The sequence below is a fragment of the Trichechus manatus genome, unplaced genomic scaffold (assembly GCF_000243295.1).
Source record: "Trichechus manatus latirostris isolate Lorelei unplaced genomic scaffold, TriManLat1.0 scaffold00090, whole genome shotgun sequence".
Classification (NCBI taxonomy): Eukaryota; Metazoa; Chordata; class Mammalia; order Sirenia; family Trichechidae; genus Trichechus; species Trichechus manatus.
The window spans coordinates 8284566-8311012 of NW_004444026.1; the positions used below are offsets into that span (position 1 = coordinate 8284566).

At 41.0% G+C, this 26447-nt stretch overlaps 1 protein-coding gene across 3 annotated transcripts in view; it reads left to right on the forward strand.

Annotated features, from left to right (window-relative positions):
• The first annotated feature begins 2421 nt into the window (after positions 1 to 2421).
• XPO7 (exportin 7) overlaps positions 2422 to 26447 on the forward strand; it is a 98179-nt gene continuing 74153 nt past the window's right edge. For 2 of the 3 annotated variants that reach the window (XM_023736675.1, XM_023736676.1), the window contains exons 1-2: positions 12310 to 12478; positions 20924 to 20955. In XM_023736675.1, coding sequence (XP_023592443.1) covers positions 12451 to 12478; positions 20924 to 20955 — 60 coding nt within the window. In that variant the 5' untranslated portion in view covers positions 12310 to 12450. Of the gene's footprint in view, positions 2530 to 12309; positions 12479 to 20923; positions 20956 to 26447 lie in introns of those variants that run through there. The other variant, XM_004382101.1, reaches the window with a different exon arrangement.

Consider the following 26447-nt stretch of genomic DNA (forward strand, 5'->3'; position numbering starts at 1 on the left):
TCTGAGGAGGTAACAACAGAGCTGAGAAGTCAATGACAGAAGGGCAACCATTTAAAGATCTGAGGAAAGAGCACTCCAGGCAGAAGTTACAAGTACAAGGGCCCTGAGGCAGGAATACCTGAATGTGTTTGAGGAGCTACAAGAAGGCCAGAATGACCAGAGCATTGTGAGCGAGTTGGGGGCATGGTTGGGGGCATGGTAGAGACGGGAGTCAGATCAAGTGGTCTCTGAGGCCATAGAAAAGATTTGGAATGTATTCTAAGTGCAATGGAAAGCCACTTAAGGATTTTAAGCAAGGGAGTAAATGATCTGACTTATGATTTTAAAAGAATGTTATGCAGCTAGATGGAAAATGGATTATCAAGAGATAAGACAGATTACAGGAAAACTAGTTAGGAGTCTATTACCAGAGTCCAGGAGAAAGGTGATGGCAGCCTAGACCAGTGTGTTAGCACCAGAGATGAAGAGAAATGGACAGATTTGGGTACATACTAGAGACAGATTCAACAGGACTTGCAGATGGATTGGATGTGGAGGACTGATGAGATGCAAGGAATCAAGGTAACTCTTGAGTTTTTGCTTTGAGCAACTGTGAAAATGGTGGTACCTTCTACTGAGAAGGAGAAGACAAGGAAAAACAAGTATGAGGGGGGAGGGGAGTGGATAGAGCTTTGGGGTGACCCACCAGGAAGTTGTTACCTCTAGCCAATCAGGCAAGTAAGGGATCCAAAGACTGCCATTGCAATTGGGATTCCAAGAATACCAATGCAGTTGCAAAGTCAAGGTCAGGAAGCCCCTAACCCCCACCATTCCTGCCTCTCTACACTCACAGAGCCAGTGACTGAACACTAGAAGGTTGTTGCCAAAATAACCCAACATCTCATGTGTTAGGCTTGCCAGAAGTAACAGTTAAAGGCTCTGCCTCACTTCTGCCTCCTAAATCTTCTGAGTGAATAGACGGTCACTATGAGTCAGAATTGACTCGAAGGTAACAGGTTTGTACGGCGCAGTAGTTAAGCGCTCAGCTGCTAACCGAAACGTCGGCAATTCAAACCCACCAGCCACTCCACAGGAGAAAGACCTGGCAGTCTTCGAAACCCTATGTGGCAATTCTACACGGTCCTATAGGGTCACTATGGGTCTGAATTAATCAACTTGAGACAATGGGTTTGGGTTTCGGTTTTTGGATCTTGAATACAGAACCCTTGCTGCAAGGAAGTCTGGGTAATGTAGTTTTTAGTTTTCCTAACTCTCAAAACTAGGAAGACACCGTAGGAGGGTAGAGTTTGAAACAATGCAGAATGCCAGGAAGGATGTGTAATTAGCTACCATCATCATTTCCATCACAGTGGTAACTCCAAGCCAACACAAACTTCAAACAACCAACACTGATGGAATCCAGCTAAGACCTAATAGGGGCCTTGAATGGAAGCCAGAGTGGAATCCAGTGGAAAACAGGAACTGGCATTATCTATCACAGATCATTCCAAATTGCAAAGACCAGAATTGGCCTCAACATGCAGGCAGTGGCCTGATCTGGCTCAGAGGGATAACTTCCCCCTCAGACTGGGCCCAGGAGTCCTAAAATCACTTTATCTCCCTCCCTTGATCCCAACATAGCTCAACTTCTTGGTGTGGGGTGGGAGGTGGAGGCAGCCTAGACTAATGGTTAAGAATAACATTTGGGAAGATTAGAACTGTGCCTTCTATGTTTCGATCATCACTAGTATATAGTAGCTATTTTCATAAATGTATACTGAAAAGGACAGAAATGAAAACAAGAAGATCACTATTTGGGTTGCTGATGAAACCCGGGATTAGAGAGCAATGGCCCTTGTCCGCTGGAGCAGAAAACTAGAAAAACACAAACAAATTCTGCTCCCGTTGAAAATGGTGTATTGCAAAGCAAAGAATAACGCAGGTATTCTAAGTGGGGGGTGGAGGGATTATCAGCGATGGGCTCGTCGGAAAATTCTACCGATGTTACCATAGTTCCGCGGCAGGAGTGGGGGAGTCCCGGGCAAGTCAAAAGGAAGGCACATGGGAACAGGGAAATACACCGAGTGCAAGGGTTCTGGGCGGGGACAGAGCTCGGCCCACATCCAGCAGTCCTCACCACGCGTAAGAGCAGAATGCAGCGCAAACTCCAACTCCAGCGGCCCGCCAGCCGGAGCGAGTGCGGCCCCTTTAAAAACCATGTAAACAAAGCTTTGTTCCCCCAGCTCCCCCGCCCTTCGCTCTCTCCCGGCCCTCTCCTTCCTCCCACCTCCGGCGTCTCCCGGCCGCTGACGTTGCCCGCGCCTTTACGCCGTCCCAACGGTGCTGCGCATTCTCAAACGGCGGCCCCAGCCGCCAGGGCCTGCGCAGCCGAGGAGCACTACGCCACGAGCGTAGCGCGACGAGCCCCCAGCGCGCAGGCGCAGCGGCGACGGCGGTGGCGGCGGCAGTGGCCCGGGCCGAGGTGCGCGCTGGGGGGGAGGGAGGGCCAGAGAGGAGCATGAATGGAGCAAAATGGCGGATCATGTGCAGGTGAGAGGAGCCGCGGGGGGGAGGGGGCAGCCATGGAGAGTGGGGAGTGGGGGGCACACGCGGCCTAAAGGGCTCGAGCCGGCTCAGAACTCGTAAGGCCCGCGTCGCCGTCACTCGGGGCCCGTAGAGCCGCCGCCCGTCCTGGAGCTTTGGGGCCTTTCCCGCCTCCCGGGCTGGGGGCCTCCTCCATCCCCTCCCACCCCGTCCCACGCCTCTCGCGCGAGGCTTGAGGTGCAAGTATCGGCGCCCTGGCGCACGCAGCCTACATCGCCTATCAGTCACTGTCTTTCCGCTGGGAGGGCGGCCTCCCCCAAGTCCTCACTGCCCCCCCCAAACGGGAAAGCGAGGGAGACCCGTTTGCTGGCTCTGTTATGAGGGGGGCTTCCCCATTACGCCCGCCATCCCAAAACAAATAACAAAAAGAAAATCTCATGCTGATAAACCTCGATCTCCAAAGAGTCTTCCCGCCGCCGTCCTCTTCACGTCCCGAATACAAGAAGACCCCCCCCCAGCCTCCTTCCCCCTCCCATAGGTACGCCCTTCACTCCTTCATTCCAAATCGCGCAGCCTAAAAGGCCGAGCGCCCCAGTCCTCCAAAATGGGTGCTTAGGCCTTGGCTCGTCCCCCCCTCCCTTTCCTCCTGTCTACAGTGAGCGAGTTGAGCACCCACACCTCCTAGGAAATGCGGGGTGGAGGGGGGTGTGTCTGAAATGAGCGATGCAATGTTAGGTATAGACGTTGCTACTGGGGGTCTTGATCAGGCCCAAGAGCTTATACCAGGTGTGCTTTGGGCCCAGGCCACTTTTCCTCAAAGACATGGCACAGGCCCTCTAGAAAGGAACAGCCCATATCAAACCCTTATAGTAGCTGGAGAAGTACAGGGTTATTTCTTGCTAACTAAAGTTTTTCCTCCCTGTGCCTTAGATCTAATATTTTTATGACAGTTATTGATACAAATCTATTGTCAGGAACCTTCAGATTTTCTAGATAACTAACTGCACAGGTTTTGCGTTGTGGGAAGTACAGATTAGAGAGTATAAATGTCACCTTTATTTTCCATACAATATAGCATTATTATTCAAGTAAAAGGGGATGAGTTTTATACCTAATATGTTCGTTACAAGAAGCTGGAGTGATGTGAATTCTGCCAGTTCCTTTGATTAAGAGAGAAGACAGTAAACAAAAGACTGACTTTTCAGGCCAGGGCTCAGTAAAGTAGATCTTTTGAGTGTGAAGGGCAAGTTATCAGCATAGAATTATATCAAGAATTGTAGCCACAAATGGAGTACCACAAGATTTGTGTTTTAAAGCCAGTATCATTGTCTAATTCAGAAGTAGCAGAAAACTTTGATACAGGGGATAATAATAATAATAGCATAGCACCTTGAGTCTTATTGCAACCATTTCTAAAAAGTGTGAAGGATTTTATGTGATTTTTGTTTTCTTTTAATCTTCGATCTTAAGAGAGTAGGTAGGTCATTTTAAAGGAACAAACCAAAGCACAGGACTGATAATGGGATTTGCTTAAGGTAAGGCTAAAGGGACCAAGGTAAGGCTTAAATGGACCAAAATCTTTTTTGTCTTTGGGCTCTTTTCTGCTAGGAAGAAAAAAAAAATACTGTCCATGCGGGTTCCAGAACATGGCTTGAATAGATAGCCTTCTTGAAGGATGTTTTAAAAATCAGAGGTCAGAGTACTTTTATGAATATACATAACTGTTCTATCTTGTATGAAAAAAAGTATCTCTTAATGTCATCTTTCCCATGCTTTGAACGAAAAAGATTGTTGTTCCTAACAAGAGGGAAGTCAGAGAAGCATCACATCTGTCTTCATAGCAGTCTTGACTCAAAGGAGGGTCTTCCTTATTTTTAGTAAGGTGATGATTTTCTCCTACCCACCCTAAAATAAGTCTACCAAAGTAAGAATTTGTCAACTTTTCGAAACAAAGAGGAGCATGCACAACAGTGTTTTATTTTTACTGTTTATTTACTTTTAAGAACTGTAGTATGTTACTCTAAATTAGTATTAGTGGGCTTTATATCAACAGGATAGTTTATGAGTGAATGTTTTTTTCTTTTTAGGATGAATAGGGCATATTGGTTTTCTTTGTTAACCTACTAAATTAGTTTTAGTATTACGTACTTACAGACTTTAAGGTGAAGAAAAAAGAGTGCATGAAGAAGGTATATCTTCTCAGGATGGAATAAGTAAATAAATGATTGCATAATGAAAGACAAGTCTGATGTGCATCGAAGAGGAATACTTTTCTCAACACTGTTGGAACATAGGTGTCTATTACATATTCAAGACAGTGATTATTCGAAAGTTGCATATGTAGTACTAAATAGTTGAATCGTTACGTATCTAGCATTTCTCTCAACCACGAGAGTGAGCAATTTTTTTTATTGACACTAAGCAAGGGCCTTCTACCCTTGTGATTCTCAGGTTGTCTTGGGCTGAAGTCCTGCAAATTTCTTCTAAGGATGTGTGTTTTATGGAAGATTTTTAAGTGCCATAAAACTTTAGTAATGTAAAAATTATAATATTTGATTTGTCTTTTAGCTCTGTCACAGTCAAGCCTCCTCAAAAGAGTGGCCTTAAGAAACTCCTTGATGTGAAAAAGGTTTCTTACTCTTGATTTTAGGTGACCTTATCTAACTACCGAGGAGCCCTGGTGGCACAATGGTGCAGTACTCGGCTGCTGACTGAAAGGTCAGCAGTTCGAATCCACCAGCCACTCCTTAGAAACCTTATGGGGTAATTATACTCTGTCTTATATAGGGTCGCTGTGAGTTGGAGTTAACTTGATGGCAGTGGCTTTGGTTTTTGGTTTTATGTAACTCCCAAGGAACCCTGGTGGCACAGTGGTTAAGCACTTGGCTGCTAACCAAAAGGTTGGTGATTCAGACCCACCAGCCGCTCCATGGGAAAACGATGCGGCAGTCTGCTTCTGTAAAGATTACAGCGTTGGAAACCTTATGGGGGCAGTTCTACTCTGTCCTGTACGGTTGCTATGAATCAGAATTGACTTGATGGCAAAGAGTATCTAACTCCCACCATATAGGTAGGGGTTACAAAATATTGACTGTAAAAAAAAATCAAACTCATTTGTATTTCATTAGCTTCAGTTGTCCCTCCCCTTTTTTTTTTTTAATATTTAAAACCCAAAACCTGTTGCTGTTGAGTCAGTTCCAACTCATAATGACCCTGTAGGACAGAGTAGAACTGCCCCCATAAGGTATCCAAGGCTGTAAAGCTTTACGGAAGCAGACTGCCACATCTTTCTCCTGTGGGGCAGCTGGTGGGTTCGAATTGCCAACCTTTTGGTTAGCAGCCAAGCACTTAACCACTGCACCACCAGGACTCCTTTTAGTATCTAAAGTTAAGTGAAAATAATGACGATTTAATATCTTTACTTGATAGCTAGTTGTTACAGAGAGGTGACGACCACTCTCAATGTACAGTGGTAATGGAAAAGATTAAGAAGGATTGGATGTTAGCTTTAATAGTGCTAGTTTTGGATCTTGAGAGGAAAAGGAAAGTGTATATAAGAAGCATAGTTCTGTTTTTCTGTTGGATTTAGTATGTTATAGTTATATTGAGCCTTACACAGAATTTTAAACTGTTACTTACTGGGCTCTGCATTAAGACTGTGTCGTAACAGAAAATACTGTTTCCAAAGTAGTCGTATTTTGTTTTAAATTTCAGGTGCAGTAATTAAATATTGACTGCCAGTGTAACTGTAGAGAGTCATGAAGATCATTACAACTCTCAGGTTAAAATTTAACAGTACAAAATTTAGCCTGATTATAGCAAAAGTTATAGTTGTCTTTTTAGCTTTTAAAAGTATGCAGGGAAATGATAGGACTTGTGGGTAGTCCATTTTGAGAAGGGAGTTCTGTACAGCTTTTGAGAATTTTGCATAGAAAAAGTAGTAACTTTTGTAACTTTTTTTCAGTTAACTAATACCAGAGTGCTTAATGTGTACAAGGCCCTTTGCTGTGCTGAGCACTGCAGAGAATTCAGAGATGAGAAAGACACTGGAGCCAGACTGCTGAAGTGTCAGATTCTGATGCTGTGTTGGGCAGCGTTTCAGAAGTACAAACATAGATACAAGAACTAATAAGAAAATAATGACATTGATTTCAGAACATGCTACATTTATGTTGGATGATACTTGAAATAGCTATATTCCCTCACCCACCTTCATTTACCCCTTCTATGGATATATACAAATAATTTATTTTAAAATAATATATTTACATTTACTTGATAACTGTGGTGTTAGTATTTTTCCTGTTGTGAGAAAAGCTTTCAGAAAAATTAAGGGATGTATATATGTATGAAGTGTCTTTCAAATACTTATGTAATAAAACACAAAATAATGGAATAATCTTTCATTTAAATGGAGGTAGTAGAAAGAAGCAGTGAGAAGATCTCAGTTCTGTATCTTACAGAGAAATTAGTTTCCATTTGATCTGGAAATTGATGTGCATAATCACCAGCTGTATTTTCTTTTTTCTTGGTTGGATTTTGAAAGCAATATTGTACCACAGCCTTATGAGAAGGGAAGGTTGCCAATTTAAACCAATAAGGTAATGTCTCTCTGTAGGTACAACTACTGAGGCTACTTTGCTCACTTCAGTATATGTAAGGAAGATAATGTTTAGAAATTGCATCATTTTAAAACCAATTTTTTACATTATGTAGTGATGTCAGCTTTGCATGATTATTGATTTTATTAAAACGTATTATTGAAATACATACCTATGAAGAGTGCAGAAATCCTGAGTGTTCAGCTTGATGAATTTTCAGAAGGTGAACCCTCTTTTAACCAGTACCCAGATCAAGAAATAACGTTATCAGTGTCCGAAAAGATCCTGATACCCCCACCCCCCGAACTGTGCATACGTGCCCACCCCCCAGGTGTAAGTGCTGTTCTGTCATTAATTTGTAAATACGTTTTTAGAAGTCAGGCTGAGTAAGTCCTGGCCATGAGAGTTCGAGCTTAAATGCCAGGAATCGACTCAATGGCAATGGTTTAGGGTTTTTGGTTTTTTTTTATAATGTCCTGTGTAGATCCCGAGTGGTGCAGCGATTAAGAGCTCATCTGCTAACCGAAAGAGCGGCAGTTTGGATTCACCAGCCACTCCTTGGAAACCCTATGGGGCAGTTCTACTCTGTCCTGTAGGGTTGCTATGAGACGAAATCGACTCGATGGCAATGGGTTTTTTTTTTTTGTTTTTTTTTTTTAAATGGGTTAATGTCCTGTGCAAGGAGCCCTGGTGGTGCAGTGGTTAAGCACTCGGCTGCTAACTGAAAGGTCAGTGGTTCAAAGCACCAGCGGCTCCGTGGAAGAAAAGACTTGGCAATCTGCTCCCATAAAAATTTCAGCCTAGGAAACGAAACCTATGGAGAAGTTCTACTCTGTCCTGTAGGGTTGCTGTGAGTCAGAATTGACACGACAGCACACAACAACAACATCCTGTGCTTAAAGCTCTGTAGACACATGGAAGGAAGTACAGGTAAGATATAATCCCCTGCTTTCAGGGACATTACGTTTTAATTGGGGAGAAAATAACAGGCCTTGGTTATTGAATTGTGAATTTGTAATGAGACACTCGTTTTGTCAACATGTTCCTGGGTGGCGGCTATTACTACTCTGTTTTTTTTTCCCCCATTCCAGTACATCTGAGCGGTATAGTTCTCTCACATTTACAGGGACTCACTACAGCAGGAATTTCTCAGTGAAATGAGGTTGATACCTGGGGGCACATCAAAATCTTGGGCAAAGACCAGTTGCTGTTGAATAGACCCTACTCAGGCTTACCCCATGTGTGTCAGAGTAGAACTGTGCTCCATAGTGTTTTCAGTAGCTGATTTTTGTTGGATGTAGATAGCTGGGCCTTTCTTTTGAGGCACCTTTGGGTGGACTCGAACCTCCAACCTTGGGGTTCACAGCCAAGTGCATTAACCATTTGCACCACCCAGGGACTCCCAGGGAAAGGAGAGGAATTGTAAAATTCTGAGTCCTCAGTACTTCTGATGTTTGCATTCCTGGCTCTCTGCCCCTTCTCACACATAAATAGAAAGGATGTGTTTGAGAGAAGGAAGAATTGGGAACTTCATGTTAGCATTTATTGGGCTTTTAGCTGTTTGCCACTTTACATGATCTCATTTAATGCTGGCAGCAACTCTATGAGGTGGATATTATAGGGGTAATAGTAATGGAATTTTGCTTGAAATGGGCTTATTGAAGGACCTTTTTAAAGGACTAACTGTTGGAGATTTAGGTGATGATTGTGGTGGTGGTAATTGTAAAACTTACTGGAGTCAGACCTTTGTTAGGGGCAAGGGAAGGGAATAATAACATTTATTGAGCAGTTAGGTATTATGTGCCAGGCACTGTGCTAAGCCCTTTAATATGTGTTGTGTCATTTAATTGGGCAACCGATTTAGTCTGTTTAAGCCTGGATTCCCTCTGAAAGATATGGAGATTGGATTAAGTGATCTGTTAAGTCTTTTCTACTTAGAGCATTCTGGCTGGGATTTCCGAGTGTCATCCATACCTTTCCCCTCCAAATACACCACCTTGTTCTCAATTTTTATGTACATATTTATAAAATTTCTTAAAATATTTGTGCTCATACTAATATTGCATTAAATATGCCTTCCTCCATCTACCCACCCCCAATTTCCTAAACACAAAGAGTTTTTTTTTTCCTCTTTAGGATCTTAATAATCTGTAGTGCTCCTCACAAATTGAACTCTGTATTGCCCCCCAAAATCAGTAAAGTGGTCTCTCTGTTGGACATGTACAGCAAAAGACATTTCTTATAGGACAAGAAAGCTAACATTATTAATCAAATGTTGATGCTAGTAGACTGAGAAATGATTCTCACTTAAAAGCCCTGGGTTCAGACCCTTCTTAGAGAAAGATTAGTTGGATGAAGAACAATCAAAATGCTTTCCTATAAATACCTCTGAAAATAAATAGATTGAGAAACTATCCCTGTGCTACTTCAGGAAGTCATAACTTACAGCTCTGCTGGTGTGGTGGCCTTTTCATTTCCCAGTGTATGAACTTGTGTTGGACAAATATGCTGATCTCATTTGTACTTTGTATGATACGAAATTATTATTTGAATTGAGCAGTCTTAGAATTGACAGTTATACTAGACATTTGTCCTAAAATTTTAATCAGTTGTATAACTAAGAACGGTGTATTTAAGTCTGGAAAAAGGAAGAGCAGAGTTTTCTTAGGATTTTTTCCAATTCTATTTAGAATTGTTTGCAGAGTTTTCAAAGCATCCATCATGAGTTTTACAAAATCACGTCAGAGCTCAAGTTTTTAACCTCATTCACTTCCACTGACTTCTGAATTTTGTGCTTTATTTCTCTAGCCCAAAAGGACATTGTCTAAAGTCAATCGTGAAATTTAATTTGGCTCCAGGAACATGTAATATACAGTTTGCTCTGAAAAGAGTCTGGAAAGCCAATGTGTATTTTACAAATCTGTACTCAGTTAAAAAAATTTATCCTAATTTTGCCCAATATATAGCCACAAATAATCTAGAATACAGTTTGTTTTGCTTTAGTAGCTGATATTTTTATCTTCAGCTTGTCATTGACCCGTTTGAGGAATCCCTGTAAGATTCTTTAAAAAAAAAAAAAAAAACTAGTCTGAGGTATATCTAGCAATTTAAGAGAGTAAATAAAACTTACTGGGAGATGGGCCTTGTTTTCCCTTATTCTTAATATTTTGAATTGGTAATGTGTTTGTTCCTGAGCTGAGCAAGTCACTTCCAGCTTCATAAAACCTGTAACAAATTGTTTTTAGGCATACTGAACCAAAGAAACAGTTGCTTATTTAAGATAAGAATGTTATCCCAAGCTTGTTACAAATGAAAGTTTGTTATAGTATAAAGCATTAGTTACTAATATTTGGAATTCCACATTTTAGTCTAACTTAAAAGCCACGTACTATACAGGGAGTGTCAGCAATGCTTCGAAACAGGGAAATCAGAATATTCTAAACAGGAAAGTTTTCCATTCACAGAATTCCTAAACGTGTCCAATTAAAGAACTTTGATTTGGGTTACTATTAATGTGAGTCCCAGAAGCACATTTGCTATCAGCACTGATAGTAGGAGACTTCAAAACTAACTTACCTATCCCTCCATTCACCATCTCCTCAGATTAATTAAACAGCCCTCAAGGTGGACATTTCTTTTCATAAATATTGCTATTGGGTAAATCTGATGCCAGTGGAACCAAGTCTGTTTTTAATCAACTTTATATGTACAATAAACTGCATCCATTTAAAGTGTATACTGTCAGATGTGTACACCTGCGAAACCTCTACCAAAATACAGAACATTTCTGTCATTCCTAAAAGTTTCCTCCTGACTCTTCATAGTCTGTCCCTCCCTCCACCCTCAGCCCCAGGCAACCCTGATCTATTTTCTATCACTAAATTAGTTTCCATTTTCCATAATTTTATATAATGAACTCTCGTGCATTCTTTTGTTTCAGGCTTCTTTTACGTAGTACAGTGATTTTGAGATTCATCCACGTTGTTGCATAGTATCAGTAATGGGTTACTTTTTATTGCTGAGTAGTATTCCATTGTCTGCCATAGTTTATGTACCCATTCATCTGTTGATGAGTATTTGAGTTGATGCAGTTTTTAGTCATTGTGAATAAAGGTTCTCTGAATATTTATATACAGGTCTGTGTGTGGACATATATTTTCATTTCTCTTAAGAACTTGGAAATAGAATGTCTGGATCCTATTGAGTATAACTTTTTAAAGAAACTCCCAATTTTCCAGCGAGTGTACCATTTTACTTTCTCAGCAGTTTGTGAGTTCCAGTTGCTCTACATATTCATCAGCATTTAATATTGTCATTCTTTTGCCATTTTAATGGGTGTGTAGTGGTATCTCCTGGTTTTAATTTTCACTTCCTGAAGACTAAGATTGTTGAGCATCTTTTCCTCTGCTTATTGGCCATTGGTATCTCTCAGAGATGTGCAGTCCAGGCTGGTGATTTGGCTCCCAGCATGTCTTTGAATGGTCCACAAACTAGGAATGATTTTTACATGTTTTAATGGTTGAAAAAATATGAATGAGGATAATATTCTGTGAAACATTAAAATTATATGAAAGTTAAATTTCGGTGTCCATAAATAACGTTTTATTAGAACACAGCCTCCCACGTTCCTTTATGTATTGTCTGTGGCTGCTTTTGGCTATTGTGCTACGCTGGCAGAGTTGAACAATTAGGGCAGACAGGCACCTTTTGGCCCAGTGGCCCACAAAGCCTGAAATATTTACTGCATGGCCCTTTACAGAAAAAATTTGCTGGCCCCTGGTATATCTTCTTTGGTGAAGTATCTCTTCAAATCTATTTCCTGATTGGGAGAGGGAGAGGTGGGTAAGAGTGACCCAGTATAGTTCGAACTCAAGCCCAGTTTGACAGAAAGCAGATCAGACTGGGTGATTAGTTGCTGCATTTAGTTGGCTGTGGCATTCTAGAATCTGTACTGCACTGTCCAAAATGGAACCACCAGCCACATGTTACAATTTAAATTAAAATTAAGAATTCAGTTCCTCAGTTGCATTAGCCACATTTCAAGTGCTCGGTAGCCACATGTGCTAGTGGCTACCATATTACACAACCCCTGGTCATCGAGTCAATTCTACCTCATAGAGACCCTATAGGACAGAGTAGAACTGCCCCATAGGGTTTCCAAGGAGCAGCTGATGGATTTAAACAGCCAGCCTTTTGATTAGCAGCTGAGCTCTTAACCACTGTGCCACCAGGGCTTCATATTGCACAAGCAAATATCAAATATTTCCATTTTTACAGAAAGTTCTGTTGGACAGTGCTACTCTAGAAAAGAAGACCTTGCCACTGAATGAAGATTGGAAGCAGAGTGAAACAAGGTTACTGAATAATATTAAAAGGTTATTTATTAAAAAACTTATATACATAAGCTGGATGCTCATCCTTCCAGATCTGTGTGAATGCAGATGGATATATTAAATGATTTATTTAAGGTTATTTACTGTTCTAATGCAGTGAGCCTAAGATATGTTCTGTTTTCTTGGCCAGTTGAGTCTGAGAGGAAGAGGTCAACTCAAAAGGAATTCAGAATTCTATTGATAGAAAGTAGTGTTTTAAAGACTTTAAAAAACACTTTAATGTTTTTTTTTTCCAAAGCACTTTGCAAAAACAAACCTTCTAAAATTCCTATGCACTGGTAACCAGTTTACAGAGAAGATGGAGAATATTGAGGAAGTATTTAACCATGAAATCACTTACTCAAGGTGCTAAGTGCTGATATACTAGCAATCCTGGTTCCCTTCAGCCACTAATTTTAAAATATTGACCCTGAAGCTTTTCAGAATGATAGCACTAGCTTTGAAAACAACCCAGAAATAGTCTAAGTTAAAATGGCCTATTTTAAGATTGAATTTAAAGAATTTCCTTCACATCACTGAAAACTGTTTTGTGTGATTCTACTCTTAGGGTCAGGTATAACTGGTTATAAATAGTAAAGTGGAGATCAATGAAGATTAATCATTCTCTTGGTTTACAAAAAGGTGTAATTATTTTGACTAATGATTATTCTTAACAAATAGTGGTGTTCGTAAGTTTTTTATGATTTCATGACTCACGTTAGTATCTTCCTAATCCATCCTTGTAAATAAGAATGTTTTACTGAAGTAGGAACCTAAATGCACCAACTAACACTGAGGAAGTGGCATGTAGGTGTTCTTTGATGATGTTCTTGTATTTAGGTCTGAGAAAATGTGTAACAAATGGATATTTTAGAGGCTTCCAGAAAAGTACTTTTTTAAACAACTTCTGCTATTTCTGGTTTCAGACATAGTTCTTGTCACATTCTCTAATTGACCTGATGTCCCTCAAATGCCTCTTGCATTTTAAATATGTAACTGTGAAGTCAGGGTTGTTCTAGCAAATTCTGCCAGCTATGCCAGTTTTGCAAACCAGTCCAGGAAGACTAAGATCAACCCACTTTTAATGGCAAATTGTGTGGTGGGTAACAAATCCCACACCACACACTAGCAGTGTCCTATGGAAATCTCAGCTTCCCTGTTCAGTTCAGACCTCAGCTGCCGACACAGCTTTCTCCCTCTCATCCCTAACCACCCAGAGCTAGTTCAACAGGTACCAGCTGCAAGTTCAGGAGTCCATGTGATTCCCTCCACTTCAGACCAGCCAGCTCCTACTACTCCTTTGGGTCTTAAAATTCACTGAAGCAGCACACAGAGCTCAGGGGAAACACCATAGCTGCATTTGGTGGTGTTAGTTGCCATCAAGTCAATTCTGACTCATGGCGACCCCAAGCGTGCCAAGTAGAATTGCTCCATAGAGTTTTCAAGGCTGTGACCTTTTGGAAGCAGATCACTAGGCCTGTCTTTTGAGGTGCCTCTAGATTCAAATTGCCAGCCTTTCAGCTAGCAGTCCAGTGGTTAACCTTTTGCACCACCCAGGGCCTCCCATAGCTGCAGTAACAGCTTTAATGTAACAAAAAAGGATACAAATGAAGAGTTGCATAGATCAAGGTCAGGAGGGGTCCTGGCCTGATACTTCCATGTCCCAAGGGGACGCACTACCCTCCTGACAGCCGATGTTCACTCTCACCAACCAGGAAACACCATCTGAGACGTAAGACTCAAGGCTTTTGCAGCTTTACCATGTGACCATGATAAACTACATTGTGCCTCATGAGGTTTAGTCAGCATCAAGCCCCTAGGTAGTCTTCCTTGGTCCACTCAGCCCCCATTCATTAGCCTCGGGTGTAGTCCAGCTCTCAGGAGCCCAGAACAAAAGGCCAGATTGCTTTGTGTGCCTCACACTTACCTATTTGCTATTTAACAGAATAGTATTGCTTAGAATGGTATTAACCTCTTGGTAATTTGGTGAGGTAGAAGAAATCACAACTAAATATCAGTAAACATTCCTTCATTCAGCAGATACGTTTTGATGATGTAATGTGTGCCAGACTGCTAGACAATGGGAATATAAACATGAATAAGGTACAGTACCCATGTTTAAGGACCTTAATAGCTAGAAATGTCACAAATAAAGATTACAGAGTAATAGAGGAGGTAACATAATAGAATTTTACAAGACCAACAACTTATTCATTGTAAATACCTCTTTTTTTTTTTTTTTTTTTAAGCAATCAGTACACATATTGTTTTGTGACATCGGTTGCCAACCCCATGACATGTCAACACTCTCCACTTCTCAACCTTGGTTTCCCTATTACCAGCTTTCCTGTCCCCTCCTGCCTTCTCATCCTTGCCACTGGGCTGGTGTGCCCATTTAGTCTCGTTTTGTTTTATGGGTCTGTCTAATCTGTGGCTGAAGGGTTAACCTCAGGAGTGACTTTATTACTGAGCTAAAAGGGTGTCCAGGGGCCATACTCTCGGGGTTTCTCCAGTCTCTGTCAGGCCAGTAAGTCTGGTCTTTTTTTGTGAGTTAGAATTTTGTTCCGCATTTTTCTCCAGCTCTGTCCAGGACCCTCTATTGTGATCCCTATCAGAGCAGTCAGTGGTGGTAGCCAGGCACCATCTAGTTGTGCTGGCTCAGTCTGGTGGAGGCTGTAGTACTTATGGTCCATCAGTCATTTGAACTAATCTTTCCCTCGTGTCTTTGGTTTTCTTCATTCTCCGTTGCTCCAGACAGGGTGAGAGCAGTGGAGTATCTTAGATGGCCGCTCCCAGGCTTTTAAGATCCCACACCCTACTCACCAAAGTAGAATGTAGAACATTTTCTTTATAAACTGTTATGCCAGTTGAGCTGGATGTTCCCCGAGACCATAGTCCCCACAGCCCTTAGCCTAAATACCTTTTTTCAACAACATAAACGGCAAGTGTACATGTGGACCTCACCAAATAGAATACACAGGAATCAAATCCACTACATCTGTGGAAAGAGACAATGGAGACGCTCAATATCATCACTCAGAACAAAGCCAGGGGCCGACTATGGAACAGACCATCAGTTGCTCACATGCAATTTCAAGTTGAAGCTGAAGAAAATTAAACCAAGTCTACAAGAGCCAAAGTATGATCTTGAGTATATCCCACCTGAATTTAGAGACCATCTCAAGAATAGATTTGATGATTGAACAGTAGTAACCGAAGACCAGACAAGTTGTAGGATGACATCAAGAACATCATACATAAAGAAAGTGAAAGTTCATTAAAATAACTGGAAAGAAAGGAAAGACCAAAATGGATGTCAGAAGAGACTCTGAAACTTGCACTTGAACATAGAGTAGCTAAAGTAAATGGAAGAAATGATGAAGTAAAAGAGCTGAACAGAAGATTTCAGAGGGCAGCTCAGGAAGACAAAAAGTATTATAATGAAATGTACAAAGTTACAAAAACCAAAAGTGAAAAACACACTCAGCATTTCTCAAGCTGAAGGAAGTGAAGAAAAAATTAAAGACTTGAGTTGCAATATTGTAGGACTCCGTGGGTAAAATATTGAGCAACAGAGGGAGCATCAAAAGAAGATGGAATACACAGAGTTACTGTACCAAAAAGAATTGATCGATGTTCAGCCATTTCAGGAGGTAGCATGTGATCAAGAACCAATGGTAATGAAGGAAGAAGTCGAAGCTGCACTGAAGGCACTGGCAAAAAACAAGGCTTCAGGAATTGATGGAATACCAATTGAGTTGTTTCAAGAAATGGATGCAGCTCTGGAAGTGCTCACTCGTCTATGCAGACAAATTTGGAAGACAACTACCTGGCCAACCAGCTGAAAGAGATCTATATTTGTGCCCATTCCAAAGAAAGGTGATCCAACCAAATGTGGAGATTATCGAACAATACCATTAATTTCACGCGCAAGTAAAATTTTGCTGAAGATAATTCAACAACAGTTGCAGCAGTACATCGACAGGGAACTGCCAGAAATTCAAACTGGATTCAGAAAAGGACGTGGAACCAGGGATATCATTGCTGATGTCGGGTGGATCTGGGCTGAAAGCAGAAAGTACCAGAAAAATGTTTACCTGTGTTTTATTGACTATCAAAGGCGTTCGACTCTGTGGATCATAACGACTTATGGATAACATTGTGAAAAATGGGAATTCCTGGACACTTAATTGTGCTCGTATGGGACCTGTACATAGACCAACAGGCAGTCATTAGAACAGAACAAGAGGATACTGAGTGGTTTAAAATCAGGAAAGATGTGTGTCAGGGTTGTATCCTTTCACCGTACTTATTCAATCTGTATGCTGGGCAAATAATTTGAGAAGTTGGGCTACAAGAAGAAGAACGTGGCATCAGGATTGGAGGAAGACTCATTAAAAACCTACGTTATGCAGATGACACAACCTTGCTTACTGAAAGCGAAGAAGACTTGAAGCACTGATGAAGATCAAAGACTACAGTCTTCAGTATGGATTACACCTTAACATAAAGAAAACAGAAATCCTCACAACTGGACCAATAAGCAACATCATGCTAAACGGAGAAAATATTGAAGTTGTCAAGGATTTCATTTTACTCAGATCCACTGTCAACGCCCATGGAAGTAGCAGTCAAGAAATCAAACAACGTATTGCATCTGGTGTATCTGCTGCAAAAGATCTCTTAAAAGTGTTATAAAGCAAAGATGTCACTTTGAGGACTAAGGTACGCCTAACCCACGCCATGATATTTTCAGTCACCTCATATGCATGTGAAAGCTGGACAATGAATGAGGAAGACTGATGCATTTTAACTGTGGTGTTGGTGAAGAATATTGAATATACCAAAGACTGGCAGAAGAACGAACAAATCTGTTTTGGAAGAAGTAGTGCCAGAATGTGCCTTAGAAATGAGGATGGCAAGACTTCATCTCACATACTTTGGACATGTTATCAGGAGGAACCAGTCCCTGGAGAAGGACATCATGCTTAGTAGAAGGTGAGCAAAACAAGAGGAAGACCCTCAACGAGATGGAGTGACACAGTGGCTGCAGCAATGGGCTCAAGCCTAATAATGATTGTGAGAATGGCACAGGACCTGGCAGTGTTTCATTTTGTGGTACCTAGGGTCGCTATGAGTCAGGACAAACTCAACAGCACCTAACAACAACAACAAAAATAGGTGGTATGACATGTATGCTCAAAACAAGCACAAATGCCAGTCCTTTTTCAAGAGCCAAGAAGAACTTCATAAAGTGTTGGACACTTAAGCCAGATCTAAAAAGACATGGTATTTTCCAGGTTGATATGAGTGTGCCAGGTAGAGAGAGTACCATAAGCAAAGTTATATATGTTCGTGGATCATTTCAGGAAAGCAAAAAAATTACATACGGTTTCTGTGTAGGAAATAAAGAGGAGCAAGGTGAAAAATAAGACTGTAATGATAGAAGGGACCAGGACATGAAGGGCTTGTTAAATCATAATAAGGAATTTGTACTGTAGTTGCGTAGTTGAAGGCTTTTATGTAGACCCAAAAAACTCACTGCCATCGAGTTGAATCTGACTCATAGAGAGACCCCATAGGGTTTCCTGGTCTGTGTGCAGGTCCCATACGAGCACAATTAAGTGTCCAGAAGCAGAGTGCCACATCTTTCTCTTGCAGAGCAGCTCGGGGTTTTGAACTGAAGCAGAAGTGACAGAAAAATCACTGTGGTGATGATAAAGAGAATTGATTGGATGTGGACAGAGTAGGAGAGGAAGCAGTAGTCCACATAATAATTGAGAGTTGAAGTCAGTAATAGCTGTGAGGATGAAAATAAGGGATTCATGTTAAGGAGTTTACTTATACTCAACCAGACTTGGTTGACAGTTGAATGTGAAAAATGAGAATGCAAGTTTCCACATTTCTGGGTAACTAAATGGAGAGTGATGAATGAACAGGATGCTAGAAAAAATAGTCTTAAATACAGAGTTTAAGGTGCTTATATGCATTTGAGTGGAGATGTCTGGTAAGTAATTGCTTAGCTGTTATTACACTAGGTTAGAGCCCACATTTTCATAATGAAGGCCCATTTCAGTAGCCTTCGAATGTGGTCAATATGTAAAATGTTAGCTGCTAACATTATGTACCTGTTTGATTTTTTTTTTTTTTATTTGTTGTTGAGAATATACACAGCAGAACATAAACACCGGTTCAGCAATCTCTACATGTACAGTGTAGTGACATGGATTACATTCTTTATGTTGTGCAGTCATTCTCACCCTCCTTTTCTGAATTGTTCCTCTCCATTAATGTAAATTCACTGCCCCCTAAGTTTCCTATCTAATCTTTAGAATTTCTTGTTGTCAGTTTGATCGCATGTAAATAGTTCTTAAAAGAACATAATGCTCAAGGCAGACATCCTTTACTAATTAAGCTAAACTATTGTTTGGTTTAAAGATGTCAGGATATTTTGGGTTTAAGGTTTAAAGATTATCTCAGGGCAGTAGTTTCAGGGGTTCATCTAGCCACCGTGGCCACGGAAGGTCTGAAGTCCTTGAGAATTTGAAATTCTGTTCTTCATTTCCCCCCTTTTGATCAGGATTCTTCTATAGAATCGTTGATCGAAATGTTTAGTAATGGTAGCTGGGCACCATCCATTTGTTCTGGTCTAATGGCAAAGAAGGAGGCAGCTGTTCATGGAGGCAGTTAGCAACACATTCCATATTCTCCTCCTATTCCTGACTCTCCTTCCTCTGTTGTTCCAGGCGACTAGAGACCAGTTTTTGTACTTTGGATGGCCACTTGGAAGATTTTAAGACCCCAGGCACTATACAATGAACTAGGAGGTAGAACAGAAGCATTGAACATGTTACTAGGCCAGTTAACTTGGATGTCCTATGAAACTATGACCCTAAACCTCCAAATCAAGAAACCAAATCCATGAGGTGTTGGGTTGTACATAGCAGCCTCAGTAGCTACTCTTTTTGTTATTGTAGCCATATCTATCACACAACATTTGCCATTTCAACTTTTTACACGTTTGCAACTTATTGACATCAGTTACATTCATCGGCTGGGTAACCCTTACCCTTAATCAGTATAATTTTTTCATCACCATAAACTGGAACTTGGTGCTTCATAAGCAATAACTCCCCCTTTGCCCCTTCCCTTTCACCCCTGGTAACCACTAATAAACTTTGGTCTCTATACTTGCTTGTTTTTATATAAGTCAGGTCATACCATATTTGTCCTTTTGTGATTGACTTGCTTCACTCAGCATAATGTCTTCAAGCTCCATTCGTGCTTCAAGACTTCATTTCTCTTTCTTGCTGAGTAGTAGTCCATTGTGTGTATGTACTGCATTTTGTTTATCCATTCATCGGTTGTTTCCACCTTTTGGCTATTGTGAATAATGCACATTGATGTACATATGTCCTGTCAGATATATCTTAGTAATTCATAGCAACTACAAAACTTGAGTAAAACTCTGATATTTTATTCTAGTCTGTTTGCTAGAACCATCTTAGATTCTGCTTCCAGCTGTTGGAGTAAAATGTGAAATTGGCATGTATTTAATTTACTGGCATGCATTTAATGCAAAAATGGAGAGGTAGGTAGTATTCTCAGGAGTTTGAATAAAACATACAAGGTTGAGTACTCTGGCCACCAATACCTCTTATAGGTTTCTTTGTTATTAAGGCACTTAAAACTAATTCTACTTTATCTGCTCTTGGTCTGTTTTGTCTCTCTACCCTATTTTTAACTTTTGGAAAACCAGAATCTGTTTTTCCATTTCGTGGCTTGCATGGTCTTTCATCTTTGCTGACTTAATGAGTTCCTGAAAAGCATTTTTCATGGATCATATAGTAGTGTAAACTTGAAAAGCAAATTGATATTTTGCAAAACTGTTAAGGGAAAAATGATTTAGAATTCCAGAGAATCAGAAAACCAGTAATGTGTGCGGCGTGTATGCCAAGACTTCTTAAACATTTACTTAATACTCTTTTATTGATTTATTTTTTCAGATGGTAAATGTGGAACTTCGGATTCTTTGCTCCTCTGAATGAAAGTTCAGGGTTCTAAGATTTAATATTTGTGATTGCTTTTATCTATTTTCCTTTAGTATTCTGTTTTGAGTTTTTTGTGCTACTTTCTTGTTGAATCTTCTGAAGGGAGTACATACAGTGTTTGGGGTTTTCTCATGGGAAAAGAGATAAGGAGAGCTGAGAAGCTTTCTTCTGAATTTTTATGCCAGTAAAAACTTTCTGTCCTCTTTCTTTCTACCTTTATTTCTTATCCCTTTTGTTCTTCCTTACAAACTTTTAAATGTTTCTTATCAATAGTTAGAATGTAAGTTAATAGACCAGAGGAGATGCTAAGTCTTATATATTAGCATTTAGCCTCAGAAACTATTAATTTTTCATTCTTTATATCTGTGATATACAGGTATAAAGATATACGAAGTGTGGGCATTCAAGGTAAGTTGACTTTAATATGAATTTAATACTCATACTGGCATCTGTTAGGGAATCAAGGATGTATTTCTGTAGGACAAGAAAGTATTATTTGGCCTGTAGTATACTACAGTACTTTACTGTCGGGATTATAGGTACACATCTCATTCAATTGAAATTTCCCACTCCTTTTGCTGGATTTTATGACGTTATCATTGTTAACAATTCAAGGCTTCAGGGCTATGTAAATCATTAGTTCCCAATCACATATACAAGTTTGTTTAAAATTGAAATATTGCCCGGATCCCCATTTTTACACCCCCCCCCCAAGGAAAAAAAAAGCCCAAACCCACTGCCATCAATTCAATTCCAACTCACAGGGTCCCTGTAGGACAGAGTAGAACTACCCCATGGGGTTTGCAAAGCTGTAAATCTTTACAGAAGCAGACTGCCACATCTTTCCCCTGTGGAGAGGCTGGTGGGTTCAAATTGCTGACCTTTTGGTTGGCAGCTGAGCACTTTAACCACTGCACCACCAGGGCTTCTGTTCTTATACAGAGACAGCTATTTTATTGATGTATAACAGTACCTTGCTTCAAATGTTTAAGTTACATTTTCTTTATGTGGGTGTATTAAGAAAGCATTTTTAAGCCAGTTAACATTTCTCTACATTCAAAAACGTTTCTCAAAATCTGTTTTTGTTTACCCACAATTGAAGATTTGGAATGTTTCATTTTGAATGCAATAACTGTGCTAAATGTCCATGGTAATTAGAGTAATTCTGTTATCAGGTTAACAAAATGGGATTAAAATCATGTAATTTTCAAGCTGGGAAGAACCTTAGAGTGTGATACTGTTAAAAAAAAAAAATTAATTTGCTCTTTTTTAGAGGGTAGCTTCCTGGATATTATTGCTTAAGAATTTTAACTTTTCTGACCATTAAAAAAAACTTGACGATTTTGTCATATAATTAGCACAGTTAAAGAAAAAATAATTCAAGTGAACATGCTTAAGGATGTTTTAGACAAAAATAGGGAAATAGTTTTGTAAATTCTCTATTTTGCATCTGTAGGGTGCCCAGACACTGTGTTAAGTACTAGAAATAAAGCAGAGAACAAAATAGACATGGTCCTTGCTTTTGTGGTGATTTCAACAAATAATTGTACCAATAAATATATATATTTACAAACTGGTTTGCTAGGAAGAAAAGGGTGTAATAAGAGATTTTAAGAGAGAGCTGATTTATTATTTTTATTTTGGGGTTAGGGTAGTGTATAGGAAATCAAATCTCACTTCTCATTTTGATGCTCACTAAGGAAAATCAATTCAATTCCAGTTCCACCACACTTCTTCCTCTGACCCTAACCACCAGAGCTAGGTCACATCTAAAGTTTAAGGACACAGTCCTCCAAGTTTACCCAAGACTTCAGATGCCAGACACAAGCTTGGGGATCTTCATGACACCCTAACTTCTGAATTGCTAGCTACAGTTTGGAGGCTTCACACTACCTCCTCACAATGCCAGCCATAAGCTCAGTTGTTCCCCAAGTCCTCCCCACTTCTGACCTGCTGGCTCCTATTAGTCGGGTTCAACTCACAGAACTCACAGAAAGTGCTATACTTACAGTTAGTTTTATTATTGCGAAAGGGATACAAATGAAGAGACATAGAGTGAGATCTAGGAGAGTTTCCAGTGTGGAGGTTCCATGTCCCAAAAAGGGATAACTAACTTACCCTCCCATGGTCATCAGTGTCTTTCACCATCCAGGAAGCCCATGGAGCTTCCATGGTCAGACCTTAATTGGATTGTCCTTCTGTAGGCATGAGTGATGTAACCTTGCCTGAGATCGGCTAGTATCGTGGTGGGTCTTTCTTGCCTGAGCAGCCCCGACCCAAGAGTCATGTTAGTAGCATAACCTGTTAGGTACATTTAGTGTGGAGGCCTCATCAAAGACACTTCAGTCACTGAGGAAATTCCAAGGTTTTGAGGTTATCTCAGGAACCAAGGGCATAGACCAAATTCTTTAGGTAAAATTAAATTCTTTACCGCACTGGCCACCATCTGGTCTTTGGCCATAGTTCCTCTTACATGCCTAACATTTGGAGGATTATTCCTTTCCCCCCTTAATTTACCACTATTTGTATGGTTTTCTAGATCCATTTCTTCCTCAGGTCAGAGCACATACTATATCCTAAGGAGGCTTTACCTTAATTTCCCAATACATCTGATCATCAATATCAGTATTACGCAGTGCCAGTGTTATACTGTAACCTGAAAAATAAGAGTCAAAAGATACTGGCACGTTACTAGAGTCCCAGTCAGTCATTAACAGTTAGTCCAGTCCATCATCACATCATATGGCGAAAACACCACCCAGGGCAAGGTCACTCAGGTTTGCAGGCTTCCATTGTCCGGTGGTGCAGTGGTTAAGCACTCGGCTGCTAAAGGAAAGGTTGCCGCTCCACAGGAGAAAAATGTGGCAGTCTGCCTCCGTAAAGATTTACAGCCTTGGAAACCCTATGGGGCAGTTCTGCTCTGTCCTATAGGGTCACTATAAGTTGGAATCAACAGCAATGGGATGGGTTATTGGATTTTATCAGGTTCCAAAAGCAGGAGTAGCTTTGGCCTTACCCTTTCAGTTACCTGGTATAATTGAGCTAAGACACCATAACATCTCTTGCTCTGAGCCTATTTTGAGACATTAATGTAATTTTTAATGTCAGATTACATTAATGTAATTTTCCTCATTGTATAACCCATTTATTCACTCCTTTACCCTCAGCTATTGTTTTTCCTCCATTTATACACAAACTTTTCTACCTTTGGAAAGGATATTAGGTTCAGCCACTGTAATAGTCTAGGTTGCCAGCAGCAATACTAGTCTAGCAAGTGCCTCCCCCTCAGTCTGCTTATTCACAATTACAGTTTCTTGCTTAGGAATCATCCCTGTTTCCATTACTCACAGTTGCAATCCTTGTCCTGGGACCATAGTATCGGGCAGGAAAAAAGAAAGTTGAGGTGATGGGAAGGGGGTGGGTTTGAGGTTATATGGGGAAGAATTATACAGTCATACCAGCATCCTTCCCCACCTTGTTTTCCTTACAACCACCAGAAAAGCAGAGGACTCTATCTAGTGGCAAACCTCCCATGGCCCACCTCATGTTGAGTGTGAGTACACACTCTTGAAGGCGTGTCAGCCAGCCCTGCATGCCTTTATCTCCTCTGTTTTAGGCAACAAATGTTTCAGTTGTCTGTTCCAGTTCTGTATCACACTGTTACTCTGAGGATGAAGGTGTGTTCCTTGGTCTGGAGGAATACAACTTGGTTCAAGTTGATGCAGAAATTTCTGCTTTGGTTCTTTTATAGTACTCGGAACATTTGCATCTACAATTATAAGGCCCAGTCTAGAGTAAGTATCTATTCCTGCCAGGACCATTTGTAGCTTCCTGGGGCTACCAGCATCAGTCTGACTTACCAGCTATGTGCAGGGCGTTCCTCCAGGGGACTCTACCCCCATAGCCATCTGCAGTCTTTTTCTCTCTTGATGACAGACAGAACAGCTCTTATAGGCATTTTGTGCCTCAGAGGGTACGATAGAAATATATCTAGATTTATCCTATTTCTGCATTGCTGCACTCCCCACATTTCCATTCATCTCATGGACCCAGATGGACACTTCACGTAAGCATGCCAGACTATCCACTAGCAGGCTCCAGTTAACTTCCAGTCCTGGAAAGGGGGGGTTCTTCTTTTTTTTTTCCCCCGTACAAAAATTTATACACACATTGTTACGTGACTGTAATTGCTCTCCCCATACTGTGACAGCACACTCCTCCTTTCCACCCCTGATACCCCATGTCCATTCAACCAGCTCCTAACCCTCTCTGCCTTCCCATCTCACCTCCGGACAGAAGCTGCCCTTTTAGTCTCTTGTATCTACCTGAGCTAAGAGGCACACTCCTCACAAGTATCACTTTATGTCCCACAGTCCAGTTCAATCCCTGTCTGAAGAGTTGGCCTCGGGAATTGTTTTCATTCTGGGCTGATAGAGAATCCAGGGGCCGTGCTTTCCAAGGTACCTCCAGTCTCAGACCATTAAGTCTGGTCTTCTTACTAGAATTTGACGTCTGCACCCCACCTTTCTCCTGCTCCATCCGGGACTCTCTGTTGTGTTCCCTGTCAGGGCGGTCATTGGTGGTAGCCAGGCACCATCTAGTTCTGGTCTCAGGTTGATGAAGTCTCTGGTTTAGGTGGCCTTTTCTGTCTCTTGGGCCAATACTTCCCTCGTGTCTTTGGTGTTCTTCATTCTCCTTTACTCCAGGTAGTTGGGACCAATTGATGCATCTTAGATGGCCACTTGCAAGCTTTTAAGACCCCAGACGCCACTCACCAAGGTAGGATGCAGAACACTTTCTTAATAAGCTTTGTTATGCCAGTTGACCTAGATGTCCCCTGAAAGCATGGTCCCTAGGCCCCTACCCCTGCTACTCTGTCCCTCGAAGTGTTTGATTGTATTCAGGAAACTTCTTGACTTTGGTTTAGTCCAGTTGTGCTGACCTCCCCTGTAGTGAGTGCTGTCCTGGAAGGGGGTTCTTCTGATAGGCATCATCATGTCCTACTTTAATGCATCCCTCAAATTTTGATAGGGTGATGCTCCATATGGCCATCCCTTTAATTGGTCAGTTTTCCATTGCCCTTTCACCTGACCGTATGGCCAGGCCATTGCTTACCACCTATGAGTCGGTAAAAACAAACATGAGAGTAGACAGCATGCAATTCAGCCCACTGAGCTGAATTTTATTTTTAACTCTTCAGTCAGAGTGGCAGCTTTATAAATATGATGCTTTCTGTTCACCTTAGAACTGCCATCCGTACACCAGGCAGCTCTTTGGTCACTCGACAGCTGTTTATCAGGCACTGCCCAAGTGGTAATAGGGTCTGGCCACTCCTCTGGTGGTTCCAAAGTCATCCCTAGGGTACAAGATGCTCCTACCCCGAGTACCTCTTTGCATTCCCCCAGTAGCATGTTCCTGTATAAACCATTTCCACCTTATTATGGAACTCTTCTTCTGGGCCTTGCCCTCCCTATTAGAGCATTTCTCTGACATCACCCAAGAGATTATAGGTATTTCAGCTTCCAAGATTATTTTACATCTTTCAGTAATAGTACACTCTCAGAGCCCGATATCCAGCTAGTAATTGTCTCTCAGATGGAAATTTCCTAGCCCAAAATCCCAGTGTTCGAGGCTAGGTGGCGCTCACAGGCTTTTCGCGTAAACCCGTCTTAAGCTCCACAGAGAATTTGTCCATACTAGCACTCCAGCTTCTACATACTGTTCAAAATTAACAACCTCTTGTGGGCTCATGCAGTCTTACTGGTTCCCATTTAGCATATCCAGTTGATACTGATTGAAGCATAGATTTACATGCCTTCTGTTTTACAATACTGTTGTTTTTAGGTGCCATCATAACACTGCTCCATAGGGTTTTCTAGGCTTTAATCGACGTAGTTAGC